The 16,859-nt window shown below is 36.6% G+C and overlaps 1 protein-coding gene across 12 annotated transcripts in view; it reads left to right on the forward strand.

The window, feature by feature from the left end:
* Pum2 (pumilio RNA binding family member 2) overlaps positions 1 to 14,795 on the forward strand; it is a 75,833-nt gene extending 61,038 nt beyond the window's left edge. For 8 of the 12 annotated variants that reach the window (XM_085830192.1, XM_029484302.2, XM_029484300.2 and 5 more), the window contains 8 exons: positions 6,642 to 6,909; positions 7,257 to 7,386; positions 7,541 to 7,675; positions 10,318 to 10,455; positions 11,306 to 11,431; positions 11,570 to 11,691; positions 11,939 to 12,131; positions 12,741 to 14,795. In XM_085830192.1, coding sequence (XP_085686318.1) covers positions 6,642 to 6,909; positions 7,257 to 7,386; positions 7,541 to 7,675; positions 10,318 to 10,455; positions 11,306 to 11,431; positions 11,570 to 11,691; positions 11,939 to 12,131; positions 12,741 to 12,872 — 1,244 coding nt within the window. In that variant the 3' untranslated portion in view covers positions 12,873 to 14,795. The remainder of the gene's footprint in view (positions 1 to 6,641; positions 6,910 to 7,256; positions 7,387 to 7,540; positions 7,676 to 10,317; positions 10,456 to 11,305; positions 11,432 to 11,569; positions 11,692 to 11,938; positions 12,132 to 12,740) is intronic. The other 4 variants (XM_021178781.3, XM_085830193.1, XM_021178785.3 and 1 more) reach the window with 1 other exon arrangement.
* The last annotated feature ends 2,064 nt before the right edge of the window (positions 14,796 to 16,859 follow it).

The raw sequence follows: 16,859 nt of genomic DNA on the forward strand, positions 1-16,859 counted from the left end.
TTCCGTTTTTATGTTTAAGTATGATTGTTAATAAAAGCATAACAATATGAAATATATTGAGGTGTTAACTAAATAGCATTAGTCTTTTGTTTTTCGCTAAAACATCTTCATATTTGTCATTTCATCCTTAATGTGGACATAGACTGGCTCAATGATAAATCCATTTAAAACAAACAAATTAAAGAGTAAATAAGCTCCTAAGACTTGTAAGAATAACTGAAAAAATTGATGCCAACCTACAGTTCTGACCTATGATAGTACTCCTTTTCTATTATGCTCTTACATAAGGAATGGAATATAGTTTTTAAACGTGTTTGACTACTGCATTTTAACTAGCCTTTCACGAAGTAATATTTACATTATCTTGAAGATCTTGTTTCCTAAGGTTTTGTGGGTTTTTTTTTGTATAGAATATTAGTAGACGTCTAGATTCCTTTCTGAATTTAGTTATTCTTGAGATTTCCCTGAGAGATATTGTCTAAGCACCTTTAAAGTTCAAGTGTGTACCTTCTGCAACTTTAGATGGGCAACTTCACAGGCAGGAAGTAGAACATCACATTCAGCTCTCAGAAGATTATATATCAGTTATCATGTATGCTAAGGTACTGTTGCAACTCTTCAAGATGTCTGTCTTGCTCATGGGAGGGTTAAATGTAAAGAAATTATAAAATTTTGTTTTGTGGGACAATTTATGATTGGCTTTCTGCATAAAATTTTGTTTTTATAACAGGGTCTTAACACCGTGTGATTCTAGCTGGCCTGGGAACTCACATAGTTCTGTCTGCCTCCTGAGTACTGGGAGTAAAGGTGTGCACTACCACACATGGCTGCACATAAATTTATTGAGTTTTGGTTGTACTGGTTTCAAGACTGAATGATTTTACTTTTGTCCTTATCATTTTCTTTATTATCTTTGTTATCTAGTTATTTTTCTCAGGATTATAATCAGATCATTAACAGAAGCAATAAGGGGGAAAGAGTTTATTTTAACTGATGGTTTGAACATATAATCCATTATAGCAGGGGAGTCATGGCATCATGGTAGTCGGATAGCTGACTGCAGAGTCAGGATGCAGAGAGACATGACTAGTTATGCTAATTTTGCATGCCCTTTTGTTCATTCTGAAAACACAAAATATAGAATGGTGCTGACCACATTCAGGGATAGTTTTCCTCAGATATAAACCTCCCTGGAAACACCCTCACAGATAAGCCATGAGGTCTGTCTCCTATTTGAATCCAAATCTAGTAAAAACTGATAGTGAAAATTAAGCATCAAACCCTTTAAGCACCTTTGTGACATTGGTTCCAATGTTTGTGAATGTTTTCTTCAATTAATTTAGTTAAGATGATCACAGATTTAAGAGAGAGTACTTGACTGATTGATGTACTTTGGCAGTAGATCACTCAAGGCACATGTTTAATTAAATTAGTACAAGTTGGGCATCTTACGAAAACCTGAATCTTTCGCTGGACTCAGAAGTCTCTGTTATTGGAACATTTCTATTCAAATTATCAGCCTAAGAATACTCAACATTGAACTCTTATCTATCTACATAAATACTCTAAAGTCTGAGAAATGTAAGCCTTAAGCATTTAGATGAGGACTACAGTTGTGTAGACTTGGAGAGGTGAAGAGTTTGGAAATATGTTTGTAACTGATTGTCCAGTAGCAGAAACTATTCTTTCATAACACAGTCCTCACTGTGTTTTCTAGTTCCTATATGAAAAGGGGTATCATGGGAAAAAAATTTATGGTTACAGTTTGCCTCAATTTAACTCAATTATCTTTGGATTTTCTTACAAGCCTTTAACTTTATCAGCCATAGTCTTCCCTCACGTAGTTTCAACTTTTTTTCTATGTTCCATTGACCTTAACTCTTTTTTGATTTTTTTGGTTGGTTGGTTGGTTGGTTGATTGGTTTGGTTTTTCAAGACAGGATTTCTCTGTGTAGCCCTGGCTGTCCTGAAACTCACTCTGTAGACCAGGCTGGCCTCGAACTCAGAAATCTGCCTGCCTCTGCCTCCCAAGTGCTGGGATTAAAGGCGTGCGCCACCACCGCCCAGCTGACCTTAAGTCTGAATGATTACATTTTTTTTTTAATATTTTCTTTTTTTTTTTTTTTAAGATTTATTTATTTATTTTATGTAAGTTCACTGTAGCTGTCTTCAGACACTCCAGAAGAGGGCGCCAGATCTCGTTACGGAGGGTTGTGAGCCACCATGTGGTTGCTGGGATTTGAACTCTGGACCTTCGGAAGAGCAGTCGGGTGCTCTTACCCACTGAGCCATCTCACCAGCCCGAATGATTACATTTTTAAGTGGAGGAGAGGATTCATGGGACAAGGGATAGAAAAATAAGTCTTAATTTTTCTGTTTTAAAATGCATATCAATCCTTAGACTATTTTGTAGATGAGAGCATTTGCTTTAAATGGATTTTACTTTTCTAGCTTTGCTGACCTAATTACAATCGTTTACTCCCACTTTATTACTTTCCTCTTTTTCCATTGTCCTCTTATTTTCCTACTTTTTGTGGGTTGGAAGTATTACAAAGGTACCAACTTTCTTCTACTAAATGGGTGCATTTAATCTATTGGGTTTTTTTTTTTTCTTCAGGTTTTTAGGAAGAAACTTACTAGCTGATTTTGAAAATCTAGTTGGGAAAGTATAACCAAGAATACTCAAATAGTCTAGAAGTACACTTAAAAAGAACTTCATACTGTCAAGTACCAAAACTTAGACAATCATAATAACTAGAATTTTGACATTAGCAAAGACAAATAAGAGTACCCAGAAATAGATATGCTCATTTAATTACCTTATTCTGACCATAGTTGCTACTCTAATGTATGACAAAGATGGTCTTATCAGTGAGTTGTCTTGGAGCAGTTATATGTCTGAATGAATGAGAGCAGTGAGCTTTGGTTCTTATTTCACATACACCACACCGTTTTTAAATGAACTGGTTAGTTTTCAGTCATAAAATAAGAGACAAAACATTTTTTTTGTTCATGCCTGTATGGTTTACTCATATACTTCTCAAAGGATTCTTTTGTAATATCTGTCTGAATAAGTGAAAAGGATTCTATTCTACAACTTGAGAATCTTAAATATTTATATAATAATAAATATAGCAAATTTTTTTTAAAGATTTATTTATTTATTATATGTAAGTACACTGTAGCTGTCTTCAGACACTCCAGAAGAGGGCGCCAGATCTCGATACGGATGGTTGTGAGCCACCATGTGGTTGCTGGGATTTGAACTCTGGGCCTTCAGAAGAGCAATCGGGTGCTCTTACCCACTGAGCCATCTCACCAGCCCAATATAGCAAATTTTAACTTAATGTATTGTAACTTGATGGGAAAAGTGGATTTGTTAGTGTTGTCTTTAGACTTTTGCTTGTTAGCTGATTATATTTATTTCAATACATGTCGTAAAATGATTTATTACTCATTTTAAAATTATTAATTGGTATAGGTCTTTATGGCTTTATAAATACTCATAATTGAGCAATTTAATTCATACTGAGATGAATTGCTTATTCAGTTTCTGTCTTTCATGTAGCTTACTAACTGCTGCTTTAGACTTGGTTTGGTATGGTTTGTGATTTTTGGTAGTGATGAGAATTGGATACAAGAAAAGTTCTGAACATTTTAAATTTATCCAGTATTGAATACTTAATGTGATGTACTCTGGCTGAAAAAGAACCCAGCCTTTATTCACCATCCTTAGGTTAGTACTTCTGTGGCCTTGTTGCCTTACTGTGTTAAATACTTTATTCCTGTAGGAAGGTAGTAAAACTCTTCGGTAGAACCAATAACTTTCTTTATAGTTTTTATATTGTTTGTTGCTAGCAGGTTTGTACTTAATATTGCTTATAGCTTTATTTTTCCCAATAGATTACAAATAAGGAAGTTATTTCTATAACTTGAAGAAAGATTAGACTCAGCTAAGTAGTCTGGAGTCTGGTATACTCTTATGATCCTAGCATTTAGGCAGAAAGATTATTAAGTTCAAGGCCAGCCTGGGCAACAGTTTCTTGTAGCAGATAGGGTTTCAAAGTTTGTGGATTTCAGATTTTTTTTTTTTTTTAAATTTGGTATGTATGTAATTATTGTAATACAAAATCAATGTCTTTGTGGTTTTTTGGGGGGTATTCTTTTGGGTCAGTTGTGGATTTTTTGCTCTGTTTTGTATGTGTATAGTTGATGATTATTATTTTTTAAAGATTATTCTAAGCTTGGTACATCTTTCACAATCCTATCCCAGTTCAGTCCTTTACCATCACTTAATAACACCAAGGGAAAAAATAAATGTGCTTGTGTGTGCTCAAGATACAATTTATATTCATCTACTTCAAGATACAATTTATATTCATCTTCTATATTCTATATAGTAGAATCAAAGATACTACTAAATACTTGATAATAATCATGGCTTTAAAAAGAAAAATCTCAACTCCCATAATATTCTAATCCCAATCAAGAAAGGCACCTGAGTTGCTGGAGAGGTGGCTCATTGGCTAAGAGCACTTAAGTGCTATTGGAGAGGACTGGATTTCATTTCCCAGTATCTACCTTACTGTCATGTGTCACTCTTGTTCCAAGGGATTGATGCCCTCTTCTGACCTATGAGGGCACCAGGCGTGGTGCACATACATAATGCAGAAAAAGTACTCGCACCAAGGAAAATAAACCTTTTTTTAAAAAAATTTAAGGCCACTAGCCATGAAATCTTATTAGAAATATTTGGGGGAAAAAATACAGATGCACCTTAATGGTCCTACCCACCCCCCACCCCATGGCAAGAGGTATTTAGGCAAGAAGGAGGGATGTTTTCAATACCATGTGTGGTGGTAATGATATCATACACCCATTCATTTAATTGAAGCACTAAAGACTATATGATGTCTAAACTATTTTTAGAAAAGAATCAAAAACATTAAAAATAAGCAGTTACTTATTATGTGGCTGAATTTCCGGTCTACAGTTACCAAGTGTCTGTGTATATTCTCACAAAATTTTCCATTAACGTGACAGAATTGCTACATTAGTGCTTTTATAATAGCCCATTATTAAGATGGTAGACAAAGTTATACTTCTTGCTAGGATCACTTAAGTATTTAAACATGTAGTCCTTGTCTTTTCTCCAACAAAAAATGCTTAATTATGTGGGACTATATAATTGAAAGTTTAAAATACAGTAGTTTATATCCTTTTCAGTAATGATAGTCATTTCCCAAAATTTACCTTATTAAATGTTTTCCTTGAAATGCAGCAGAGCATTACTGAAAATCTTTAAGTTAATTATTCAGCATGACTAATTAGTAGGTATACTTTCTTAATTAAGTTTTTAGCTTCTCAGGCCTATTTTCACACAAAACAAATACATTTATATTGCTGCAGGGTTACTAAAATGATGGCACTATGTTATCTATGACATTGTTATATCATAAAATAATGTTGCCAGTGCAGAGCAACATAGATGTATATTTTAGTATGTGTATATACAGAATTTTTAAATAATGTGAAAAACCTCTGAATGCTGCCACGCTGTAATAGAGCTCCTCATGTTGTAGTGACCCCAGCCATGAAGTTATTTGCTGCTCCTTCATAACTGTGGTTTTGCTACTGATATGAGTTGTAATGTAAATACCTGATACACAGGATATCATGTAGTTTGGTGATACTTACTAAAGGGTTAATCATACAAATAAATGTTTGATGTGCTGCGCAGTGGGAAATTTAACAGAAAAATAATTAAATTAGAGTAGATGCTAAAGGTAGAGGAGTCCACACTCTAGCATTAAACTTACTGTTCCCGGTTCTTTTTTCTCTGACTTTGCCTTGGCATTGAGGTCACCTCTAAACTGTGGTCTGGACTACTGTGTAGCACTGCATACAATGTACTGTATAAGTACAGCTCAAGACGGATATTGCTTTTGTAAACTACTAAATCTGCATTTTATAATCGTATTTACATTTTTCCGTTTTAAAAGGACACTGTCAAGTGCGTTAGCTGTTATTTATAATAGAAACAATTTCCTCATTTAAGTTTGTTTCTGTTAGCTGCCTTTCATTTTCTTGTATGGAATAAACAAGTCGGAGGCTTGTGGCTATAGTAATAATTTATTACTATCATTCCTTATCTACAAAATAATAGCATTTTATGAGAAATATTTTTAATAAAACATTTTCTAGTTTTCAAAAATCGTATTTTACTGTGGGTTTTAAAAAGTTTCAGACATTAAAAAATTGACTAAAAATGACTTGTCTTTACCACAAAATACATCTGGCAATATATTTTTAATGTCTCCCCCCAAAGTACAGATTTAGCTCTCAATGTTACTCTATTATACTCTGAATGGACCTTTTTTCTGTGGTATTGGGGTTATAGCCCAGGGCCTTGAGTGTGCTAGGCAAACACTCTACCACCCAGCTACTTCCTGAGGCTGCAAAGAAAATTTAAAGCATCCCTATGGCTCTGGATCTGCATCTTACTAGCTAATTATAACTTGCCTGTTAATGCAGTGGAGAGGTTTGTTGAAGCTTATTTGACTAAATTTATAGTTCGTGTAATTTTTGTCTGTGGAATAACTTGTCAGAAATATTTGCTGACCACAGCTGCTTTGTTGTAGGAGGCCTGACAAACGGTAGTGGTCGGTATATCTCTGCAGCACCTGGAGCAGAAGCAAAGTACCGAAGTGCTTCAAGCACTTCCAGTCTATTTAGCTCCAGCAGCCAGCTCTTTCCTCCTTCTCGGCTCCGCTATAATAGATCTGATATCATGCCCTCCGGCCGCAGTAGGTTATTGGAAGATTTCAGGAACAACCGCTTCCCCAACCTTCAACTCAGAGACTTAATTGGACATATAGTCGAGTTTTCTCAAGACCAGCATGGTTCCAGGTAGGTGGTTAGGGTTTGTTACACTTCTGTTTCCTTTGAACACGGCTACCTTTAAATAGAAAGTAATCACCATGTTTCTCCCTGAGGTAGCTACACGGTGAGAGTGTGTGTGTGTGTGTGTGTGTGTGTGTGTGTCTGTGTGTCTGTGTGTCTGTGTGTCTGTGTGTCTGTGTCTGAAAGGATAAAAGAAAAAGCTTTAATTTTGCTTACTGAGGTGGTACATAGTGAATTTTAGGTCAGCCTGAGCTAAAGATCTTCTACACACACAAAAGATGGGGAATGCAGATGATTTTAGAAAGGTGGTTTTTAGTTTATTGTCTTAGAATTTAAATTTTTTTCCCATATAGATTCATACAGCAAAAGCTAGAGAGAGCTACTCCAGCTGAGAGACAGATGGTATTTAATGAAATTCTACAGGCAGCCTATCAATTAATGACAGATGTTTTTGGAAACTATGTTATACAGAAGTTTTTTGAGGTAAGTACATTTATATTCATATGCTCATTCTGTTTTGCTAGCAAATAACTCTAAAGTTGGGTAACAGTCATTTTCAGGAACCAATATACTATTTGATGAGCTTTGTAACTGTACAGTACTGTCACGTTCATTTCTTATCGATACTATCTTTCAGTTTGGAAGTTTGGATCAGAAACTAGCCCTGGCTACTCGCATTCGCGGTCATGTTCTACCATTAGCCTTGCAGATGTATGGCTGCCGTGTTATTCAAAAAGCATTAGAATCTATTTCTTCTGATCAGCAGGTAATTGTAAGTTGAGATAAAAATTCTGTAATATTTAATTTAAAATTAAATTTTTACCATAAAATCTTGAGGGAAAATGACCTAAACATTTCTAGTAGGTGACTTTAAGATCTTTTCATAAAATGTTTCTAAAGCAGAACTTTGATCCATTTACTGCCTCTCCATGGAGTACCTACGTTTGCTAGATAAAATGCCAGGTGATATGTCTTTGCTATCGCTACCTCTTATCTGCAGTTGCAGCTCTTCACTGTTCTAGTGTTTATTTGGGGGGGGGGCGGGGGGTCTACCTAATATTTCCTTTTTTTTGGTTTTTGAGACAGGGTTTCTCTGTGTAGCCCTGTCCTGGAACTCACTTTGTAGACCAGGCTGGCCTCAGAAATCCGCCCGCCTCTGCCTCCCAAGTGCTGGGATTAAAGGTGTGTGCCACCATGCCCAGCTTCTCTTTTAAGAACTTTAAATAGCATTCATGTATTCCAGTTAGTATATGTGTGTGTATACTAAAGGAGTCTAACCAATGAAGAAACCTAATATTTCTTTTAACAAGATTGACTTCTTTGGTGCTAGAAAGAGCACATGCTAGTATAACAGAAGACCCAAGTTCAGTTCAGACCCATGCACATGTGACACAGTCTCACACAGAAACACACATTGTTTTGGAATGGATATACTGATAAAAGAAATGCGTATATTCCGCACAATGGTCGGAATTTTTAAATAATGGACTAATGTAATTTCTGTCACATTTCACTAGACTTCCTTTTAAGTTACGAATCTAATCTTTAAAATAATTTGAAGAAGTCAACAATATTGAGAGTAAGATATGAGAATAAATGTTCAGGTTTTAGGTATCTGCTATATGGCACACTAATTGTTTAGTAGGTTCTTGTGCGATCTTAAGCTTACTTCCAAGATGAAGTTACTTTATGTGCTCATGGGAATATAATTGAACAAAATGCTCATTCTTAAGTTTATAGTAATAATTTAGAAAGTCATTTTTGACTGTTATAATAAAAGTAAAATCTACAGTTTAAAAACAGGGTTGAGGATGTCATAGTTGATTTTTATTGCTGTGATATAACACCATGACCCAAAAACAACTGAGGGGGAAGGGTTTACTTCTTCAGTCACTCACATGTTGGAAGTGAGGGCAGGAACTGGTACAGAGGTGGTGGAAGGGTGATGCTCACCCTATTACTGTTCATGGCTTGTTCAGCCTGCTTTCTTACAGCATCCACCAGGACCACCTAACTAGGAGCAATGCCTCCTGCAGTGATTTGGACCCCTTCACATCAGTCACTAATTAAGAAAATGCACCACAGGCTTCCTCACAGGTCAATTTGATGGGAACGCTTTCTCAATTGAGGTTCTCTCTTCCAAAATACTGTAGTTTGTGTCAGCCAGCGAAGAGGGGTGTATATGCACACGTGTGTGTACACTCACGGTTTAATAACAAAATTAAAAACCTGTAGGAAAACTCCATTATTCCTGCAGAAGAAGTATCTAGTTTTAGATTCATTGAAATATGTCACAGTGGAGAAAAGCAACAGATTTGATTACTCAAAGCTTTAAGAAGGCCTCTGCCATAAGTAACAAAAGTAGCATAGCCTTCCCATAGCCTTGGGGCTTTGGAAATAAAGGGGGCTGAGACTATCTTAATGAGAACTAGTTAAAAAATAACTCTTAAAATCTTAAATATACTATAAATATATTCATAAGTTATTTCTAAAGTATATTATTTAGATTTTATGTTAATTTTATGTTGTAATTTAGTCTGTCAGCATAAATCCATGTTGTGGTTGACTTAGAAGGAATCCTCCATAATTGAGTGTAATTGAGCCCTTTAAAATACTTTAAAAGATTGTATATGTGTGCCCATTTATTTCTTCAAAGTAATAATTTTCTGTTCTAATAAGACAGTAAACAAGAAAAAATGCCCTTTGGTAATAAATTTAAATTGATAGTGAGTGAAATGCAGATAACCTAGTGGTCCATTGCTCTAATCAATGTGATACAGTGAGACAGGCATTAGTGATGATTCCTTAGGAATAAAGGATAAAGACGCTAAACGGCACAAAAGTAGAACTTTAAAAACTTACATTAGATAACTATTTAAAGAGATAGTTAGGTGGCACACACCTTTAATCCCAGCACTCGGGAGGCAGAGGCGGGTGGATTTCTGAGTTCAAGGCCAGCTTGGTCTACAAAGTGAGTTCCAGGACATCCAGGGCTATACAGAGAAACCCTGTCTCAAAAAAACAAAAAAAGAAAAGATAGTTGTGGGGTTGGGCTTTAGCTCAGTGGTAGAAAGGCTCTGGGTTTGGTCCTCAGCTCCAGGAGTTTAAAAAAAAAAAAAGACAATACAAAATGATAGTTGCAGAACATGTACATGGTGAAAATTGTCGTTTAAATATGGCAAGTTGAACATCACTGGTTTATGTCAGCGTGTGTCGTAGACATTACTATCCAGTGATGTGCTTTCATGTTTTTTATCTTGAATGGTTTCTAAATTTTTGTATATGAAAACAAAACCAGGAAATGGTTTTGAGTATACTTAGTTCTGTGTTAATATTTTTAACTTTATTCCATATAAATATTTTTAATTTTATTGGATTTTTTTGGTGAAATAATTATTTAAATGTCTTTTGCAGAGTGAAATGGTTAAGGAACTAGATGGCCATGTACTTAAATGTGTGAAAGATCAGAATGGAAACCACGTTGTACAGAAATGCATTGAGTGTGTTCAGCCACAGGCACTGCAGTTCATCATCGATGCGTTCAAAGGACAGGTAAGATTGGTTTTCTTAGCAGAGCGTTTGATAATTTGAGTATTAGCATTCTTTTAAGTACAAGCTTATACCTGGCACGTTAGTAAATGTAAGTTGTGTTAAACTACAGCAGTTAAACACACCTGAAATCTCAGGCGTCTGGGAGATGGAATGAAAGCAAGGGCATTGGATGAAAGCTCAGTGTCATTCTCAGCTAGGTCTGGGAACCAGAGTATGTGAGACCTGTCTCAGAAAAACTGGATGTCCATTAAAATGTGGGCCTTCTTAGTAAAGCCATTAGATAAAAGTACTTACAAATTTGTTTTCCGTAATCCCAAGGAGAAAAAAGGACATAAAACTATGTTTACAAAGGCAAAATAGCTACCAATCAGTACCAAACCCACAATGGTTAGTAGTCCTGGGCACACTGCCGAGCTGCCCTCTCCCAAACCCATTCATTTACACTGTCACTCACTCTTGGTCCTATAGCTAAGGTTCTTTTATGGTGGTGTTTGGGCTGTTGTCCTGAGGATTGAACCCTGGGCCTTACACAAGCTAGGCAGCTCATTAGATTCCTTTTTGATGAAAATTATCTTTAGGCCACCTGGGTGGCTCAGCAAGTAAAAGAAGCCTGATGACCTGAGTTTGCTTCTCCCAGATCCCACATGGTGAGAAGAAAAACAAACTTCTTCCCTAGGATGGCCTCTGACCTATCACAAGTGCTGCGAGATGCAGACATTCCGATTATGTTAACTATGGATCTACCACTTGGCCAGTTTAAACTGGGTTATTTGGTGTCATTTATCTGTCTTATACGATGATTCAAAAATAACAGAAAATGAACGTCTTCAATCTTTCTATTTGTTTCAAGGTATTTGTGCTTTCAACCCATCCTTATGGCTGCAGAGTCATTCAGCGTATCTTAGAGCACTGCACCGCAGAGCAGACCTCACCCATCTTAGAAGAACTTCACCAACACACAGAACAGTTGGTTCAGGTATCAGTCCCTAGTAATGTCAGGTGTCTGTGTTTTCAGGTTTTCGTTGTTGTTTTCAGAAATGTAATTTGTTGTTAAACATTTTTTCTTAGTCATTGTTCTTAAGGATGGAAAGTAATTTTTAAATGTCTGTCATAGGATCAGTATGGCAATTATGTTATTCAGCATGTACTGGAACATGGTCGACCTGAAGACAAGAGCAAAATTGTTTCCGAAATCAGAGGAAAGGTCTTAGCCCTGAGTCAACACAAATTTGCCAGGTATTGTAGTAGTTCATTCTTCCAGCTCTTTCGATGTACTTTCTAAGTACGAGAATTAAGTTTATGGATATCAAGTTGTGTGTCCTACAGTACCAATTTCTGTTTTAAAAGTGATTATAGAATGAGATTCTGTCTTGTTTTCTGGTAGGTGGAGCAAATTGAAAAGTAAAAATATTTTGCTGTAAATTAAAAAAAAAAAAAACACTAACAAAGTTTCTGTTTCTGTGTATGTGCCTTTAATTTTTAGCAATGTAGTAGAAAAGTGTGTTACTCACGCCTCCCGTGCTGAGAGAGCTTTACTGATTGATGAGGTCTGCTGTCAGAATGATGGTCCTCACAGTGCCTTATACACCATGATGAAGGATCAGTATGCCAACTATGTGGTTCAGAAGATGATTGATATGGCTGAGCCTGCGCAGAGAAAGATAATCATGCACAAGGTAACACCGTGCTCAGGATCCCTCCATCTGTGTGACTTTCACGGGCTTAATTTCTCCACAGTAGGAGTCAGTTAAAGCACATGGGTAGCTTAGTCTGCTCAGTAAAATGATATTTCTGTAGGATGATTTCCTACATATTGCCTGTTTATACTCAGGAATCATACAAGCTTGTGTATCTGGTAAGAAAAGGGCCTGTTTTGTCCTTGACGTTACTTACTCACTGCAGGTCTAGGTGGGAAGGAGCAGGATACATTTGAAGAGCACAGCAGTTCCTTAGTGCACTACTTAGAGTCCCCCTTGTCTGCATATGACACAACAGTGGCTTGTTTATTTATTGCACAAAAAGAGTGTTTAAATGCCCCTTTAAACATGTTCGACAGATTTTCATGGCTAAGGAGCTATTTGTAAATCAGAAACTAGGCAAGGTAGATAAACTTACTTGTCACCAAGCCCAAAGGCCTGAGTTCAATCCCCAGGACCCACACAGTGAGAATCAAGTTGTCCTCTGACCTCCACATACTGTGACTTGCATGTACACACACACACACACAATTAAAAGCCAGAAACTATAATAACTTAGATTTTTTTACAAGATTATTTATTTTTCAGATTCGACCTCATATTACTACTCTTCGCAAATACACATATGGGAAGCATATACTGGCCAAGTTGGAAAAATACTATTTGAAAAACAGCCCAGATCTAGGGCCAATTGGAGGACCACCAAATGGAATGCTGTAAGGACAAACGAGAAGATGATTTAACCATGTTCAAAGAATGGGTTTTCTTTGTGAATTATCAAAACACAATTCAACTATGAATCTTTGATTTTTTTTTAAAGCAAAACTATTTATTGACTTTCTTCATCCATTTGTAAATTTTTAAGGTTCTTGTGTATATTTAGGGGGTGGGGGTGGTGAATTATAAATTATATTCAACCCTGAGTGGAGACCTATCAGATTGGATTTCTGGTGAAGCACAGAATGCCTGTATATGATGTAACTGTGTCCCCCCCCTGTCCCCCACCAAAAAAAAAAAAGGAAAAAAAGTTGTCACATATTTTGTAAATTTATACCTTGTAAAGTCACAAAAAATAGTTTTTAAAGGGAAAAGTACAATATTTTAATAAACTGGCTTGCAGTCTGGTAGGTCTACAACCCCATAGCACAACAGGTTTATAGAGATGTATATAGAATTATAGTTCTTATTTTTTTCCTTTGTGTGAAGCCTTTTATAACAGATTAACAATCAACTGCATAAATATTATTAATATTTTAAAAAGAAAGTTAAGTTGTATTTTGGTAATTCACAAACTATCATGCAAAGAAAAACTCAGAAAGACAGAAAAGAATAAAATGATTTGAGATAACATTATTTACAGTGGATGTGGTTTTAATAAAATTACTGCCCTATAATGTCCCTGACAATGTACAGAATTGTATATACTTATAACTGTAATGAGTTAGAAACAAAATCATGGTGGCACTTCCATTCAGTTAAAACTGCACTGAATGAAAAGTTAAATCCCACACTAACTTTTCCATTTGGTTTGCAACAAGAATGGATGGAGATTTGTATTTCGTTCTGATTATAGAATTGCTAGGCTGTTGAGGAAGTGTTGTTTACTCTGCGTTTTCATAGTCGATACATAAAGTAGGACCCCGATAGAGGAGAGAGGCCGCTGAGAAGTGAAGTGATAGCTCAGCATTTACGCATGATTGCATAGTCAGAGAGCTTTTTCCCTTCCTATAAATAAACGCATTGTGTGTGTAGGGTAGATGTAAGTTTAGAATTTGAAAGCAAATCTTGTTTCAGTGTTTGTTATGAAAGCCTTGCTAATTTCATAGTGACGTTCCTTGGTTGTACAGGTGTACATTTGTAAACCTTCATGCTGTAAATGGAATCTGTTTTCTCTCTTCGGGAAACATTTGCATCTTAGTGTACATTTCCATCCCTGCCCCTTAACCTGGCAATATAGTGTTGTATAATGTACATTGATTTCTCCAAATCGAGAGTGATTTTTACAAATTTTTTATCTTTATATGGTTTCAGAAGTATGAACCAGCTTTCTTGTTATTCTTGTGGGAGACATTTTGTTTTATAACATAGTTGTTGACTCTGTTAATAACGGACGTGCTAGGATCTGGATCACTTTCAATTGATGTCAGGGTATTGTGCATAATGAATAGAAAGTATTGGACTGAGATTGATTACCACAGAGGCCAATGCTTTTTCCATCTTTAAATGTGATGTGACTTTTTTTCTTTGTACAGAAGAGTACTGTATTTTTGAATAGCCTACTCCCAAGTAAGAGCAAATCTGTATGATAACATTTTTTTCCTCTGGACATAAGTCATTATAACAGTAACATGATGTACATTTACAAGCGGCCTTATGTACATTTCCCAACAATCTTTTTAAGGCAAAATTGTGACCATATGTGTATAATTAAAATCGTTTTTAATCCTTTGCCTATGAAAATATTTTGGAAAAAATTGCTTTGTATATTCAGTTTCTGAAAGATAAAGAAAGTAAGTGCTTTGTATTTTGTTGAAGTCAGTATTTTATATAAACTTTATGTTGACCCACTTATGTTCAGTGCTAAAAACTGAAAGGAACATGCTATTTCTGGCAGATGAATAGTAGAAGGGATTTTTTTTTATTCGAGGTCTGCAGAAGAAAAGCAATCAGAGCACAATATTGAGCATAAAGATTCTATCCTTGTGTTACTCATATCATGAACCTTAAAATTTGGCATGGAGTTTGGGGTGCCAGGAGTCTAACATTGATACTGAGTTACTCTAGCTTTCAAACACAGCATTCCTTGGTGAGGCCACTAAGTCTGGCCATGTGTCACCATTCTCAGTCACACTGCTTCCTCAGCAGGTCCCTGTCACAGTAGCAGTCTTCTCGCTCGTGTAGAATAATTCTCTTCTCCCCTGTTCTACTTTGTTTTGCCAGTCTCAGAGTATCTTGGCCCTGGGTTGAATTTAACTTCCTCTCATCGGCCCATAGTTTCGGATCAAAGTTGTTGGTGTTAGAGATTAGTAACAGCTCTTCCTGCAGAAATGCAGCCCATTCTGGTTTGTCCTCACCCTTCCCTTTGGATGCCCAGGCAGCTGTCACTTGGCTCAGAAAAGTGGCAAGTCCTAGAGAAAGTTATTTGGAACTGAATCCTCCTCCAGCAGTCCTGATTCATACTTCCCAGTGCTGACAACCCAGTCCTCCTGATACTTTTAGGCATATTCTAGAAAAAAAAAACCTGTTCGTGTAGAAAATTTATGATCTGCCAGTTTTGGTGCCCACCCTGATTCCACCTTCTAGTATGTTGGCATGGAACTTTAGAAAAATCTGACAATACAGAATAAAGACATCTGATTGGGCAGAATCCACTTAGGCTTTAATTCTTGAGTAGTCTCTTTTTGATGTAGATTGTTTCTGGACCAGTTTGTCTAAGTCCTGGCTCTTATTGGCTCAAATGAAATGTTATCTTCACTTTGTATATTATGTATAAATTAGAAAATGAAACGTGTGAATAACATTGTATGAAATAAACCTGGTCTTGTGTTTTTCTCTAGATAAAATATCCCTCTGTATCTCAGTCAAGAGTGCCTGATTACATCACTTCTCTCTCTTCTCTCTCACACACACACACACACACACACGTGTGTGTGTGTGTGGCTTGCTCTCTGCATAAACTTGGGACTGTTCTAGGAAAATGCATATTGGGTTCAAGCCTGAGTTTAAGACTTACCTTACTATTTCCAGACTGCTATCAAAAGCCTGGGTGCCCTAGTGAACTAAAGATTTACTTACGTGTTTGATGTATATGAGTGTTCTGTCTGCATGGCAGAAGAGGGCATCAGATCACATTACAGATTGTTGTGAGCCCCATGTGGTTGCTGGGAGTTGAATTCAGGGCCTCACTTGCTGAACCATCTCTGCAGCCCCAGAGTTTGAGTCTTTTATGATTATTAGTTGGGTTTTGTGTGTGTGTGTTTTGGGGTTTTTTGTTGTTGTTTGTTTGTGGAGGGTTTTGATTTTTCAAGACAGAGTTTTCACTGTATAGCTCTTGTCTGTCATGGAACTCTCTGTAAACCAGGTTGGCTTCATAGAGCCCCTCTAGTGCTGGAATTAAAGGCATGTGCCACTCTTAATATGGAGACATGCTAGTTTAGTTTTTGTTCCTTCTGTAGGTGGGAAAAGGAAACACCACTATACAATATTGCTTATCTCTGACCTCAGTTGTTTAGTTTTATCTTGGTTTGATCATTGCTATGAAAGCAGTTTTTGGGAAAAGTGACACTCTTGGAATTATCATGCCCAAGAAAGGGCCTGAGTCATCTCTGTGTCCTCAGGATGTTATTGTTTGTTTGTTTGAGCAGAGAGGGGTAAGGACCTCAGAGGAACACTTCATTGTCTGCTCTTCTTCCACAACTTGCTCAGGCCTGGGGTAAGGCTTCTGGAATGAGTCAGGTGCTCTAGACCTAGAAGTCAGGAGGATGACAGGCTGCAGTGTTCAAGGTGTGGTACAGAAGGAAGTAGAGGTCTGTCCTTTGGTCTTTAAGTTACAGGCCCAACTACTTTCTAAGTCCTAAATGTCTTGTAGATTCTATACATAGGTTTAAAGTTTGAATGGTCAGGATGAGTCAGGGATAACAGTTCAGTGATGTGCAACTCTTGGACCAACATCGATCAGGCCTTTGGTCCTCTCCAGCACCACAGGAG

The sequence above is a fragment of the Mus caroli genome, unplaced genomic scaffold (assembly GCF_978045245.1).
Source record: "Mus caroli unplaced genomic scaffold, Mus_caroli_1 scaffold_14, whole genome shotgun sequence".
NCBI lineage: Eukaryota > Metazoa > Chordata > Mammalia > Rodentia > Muridae > Mus > Mus caroli.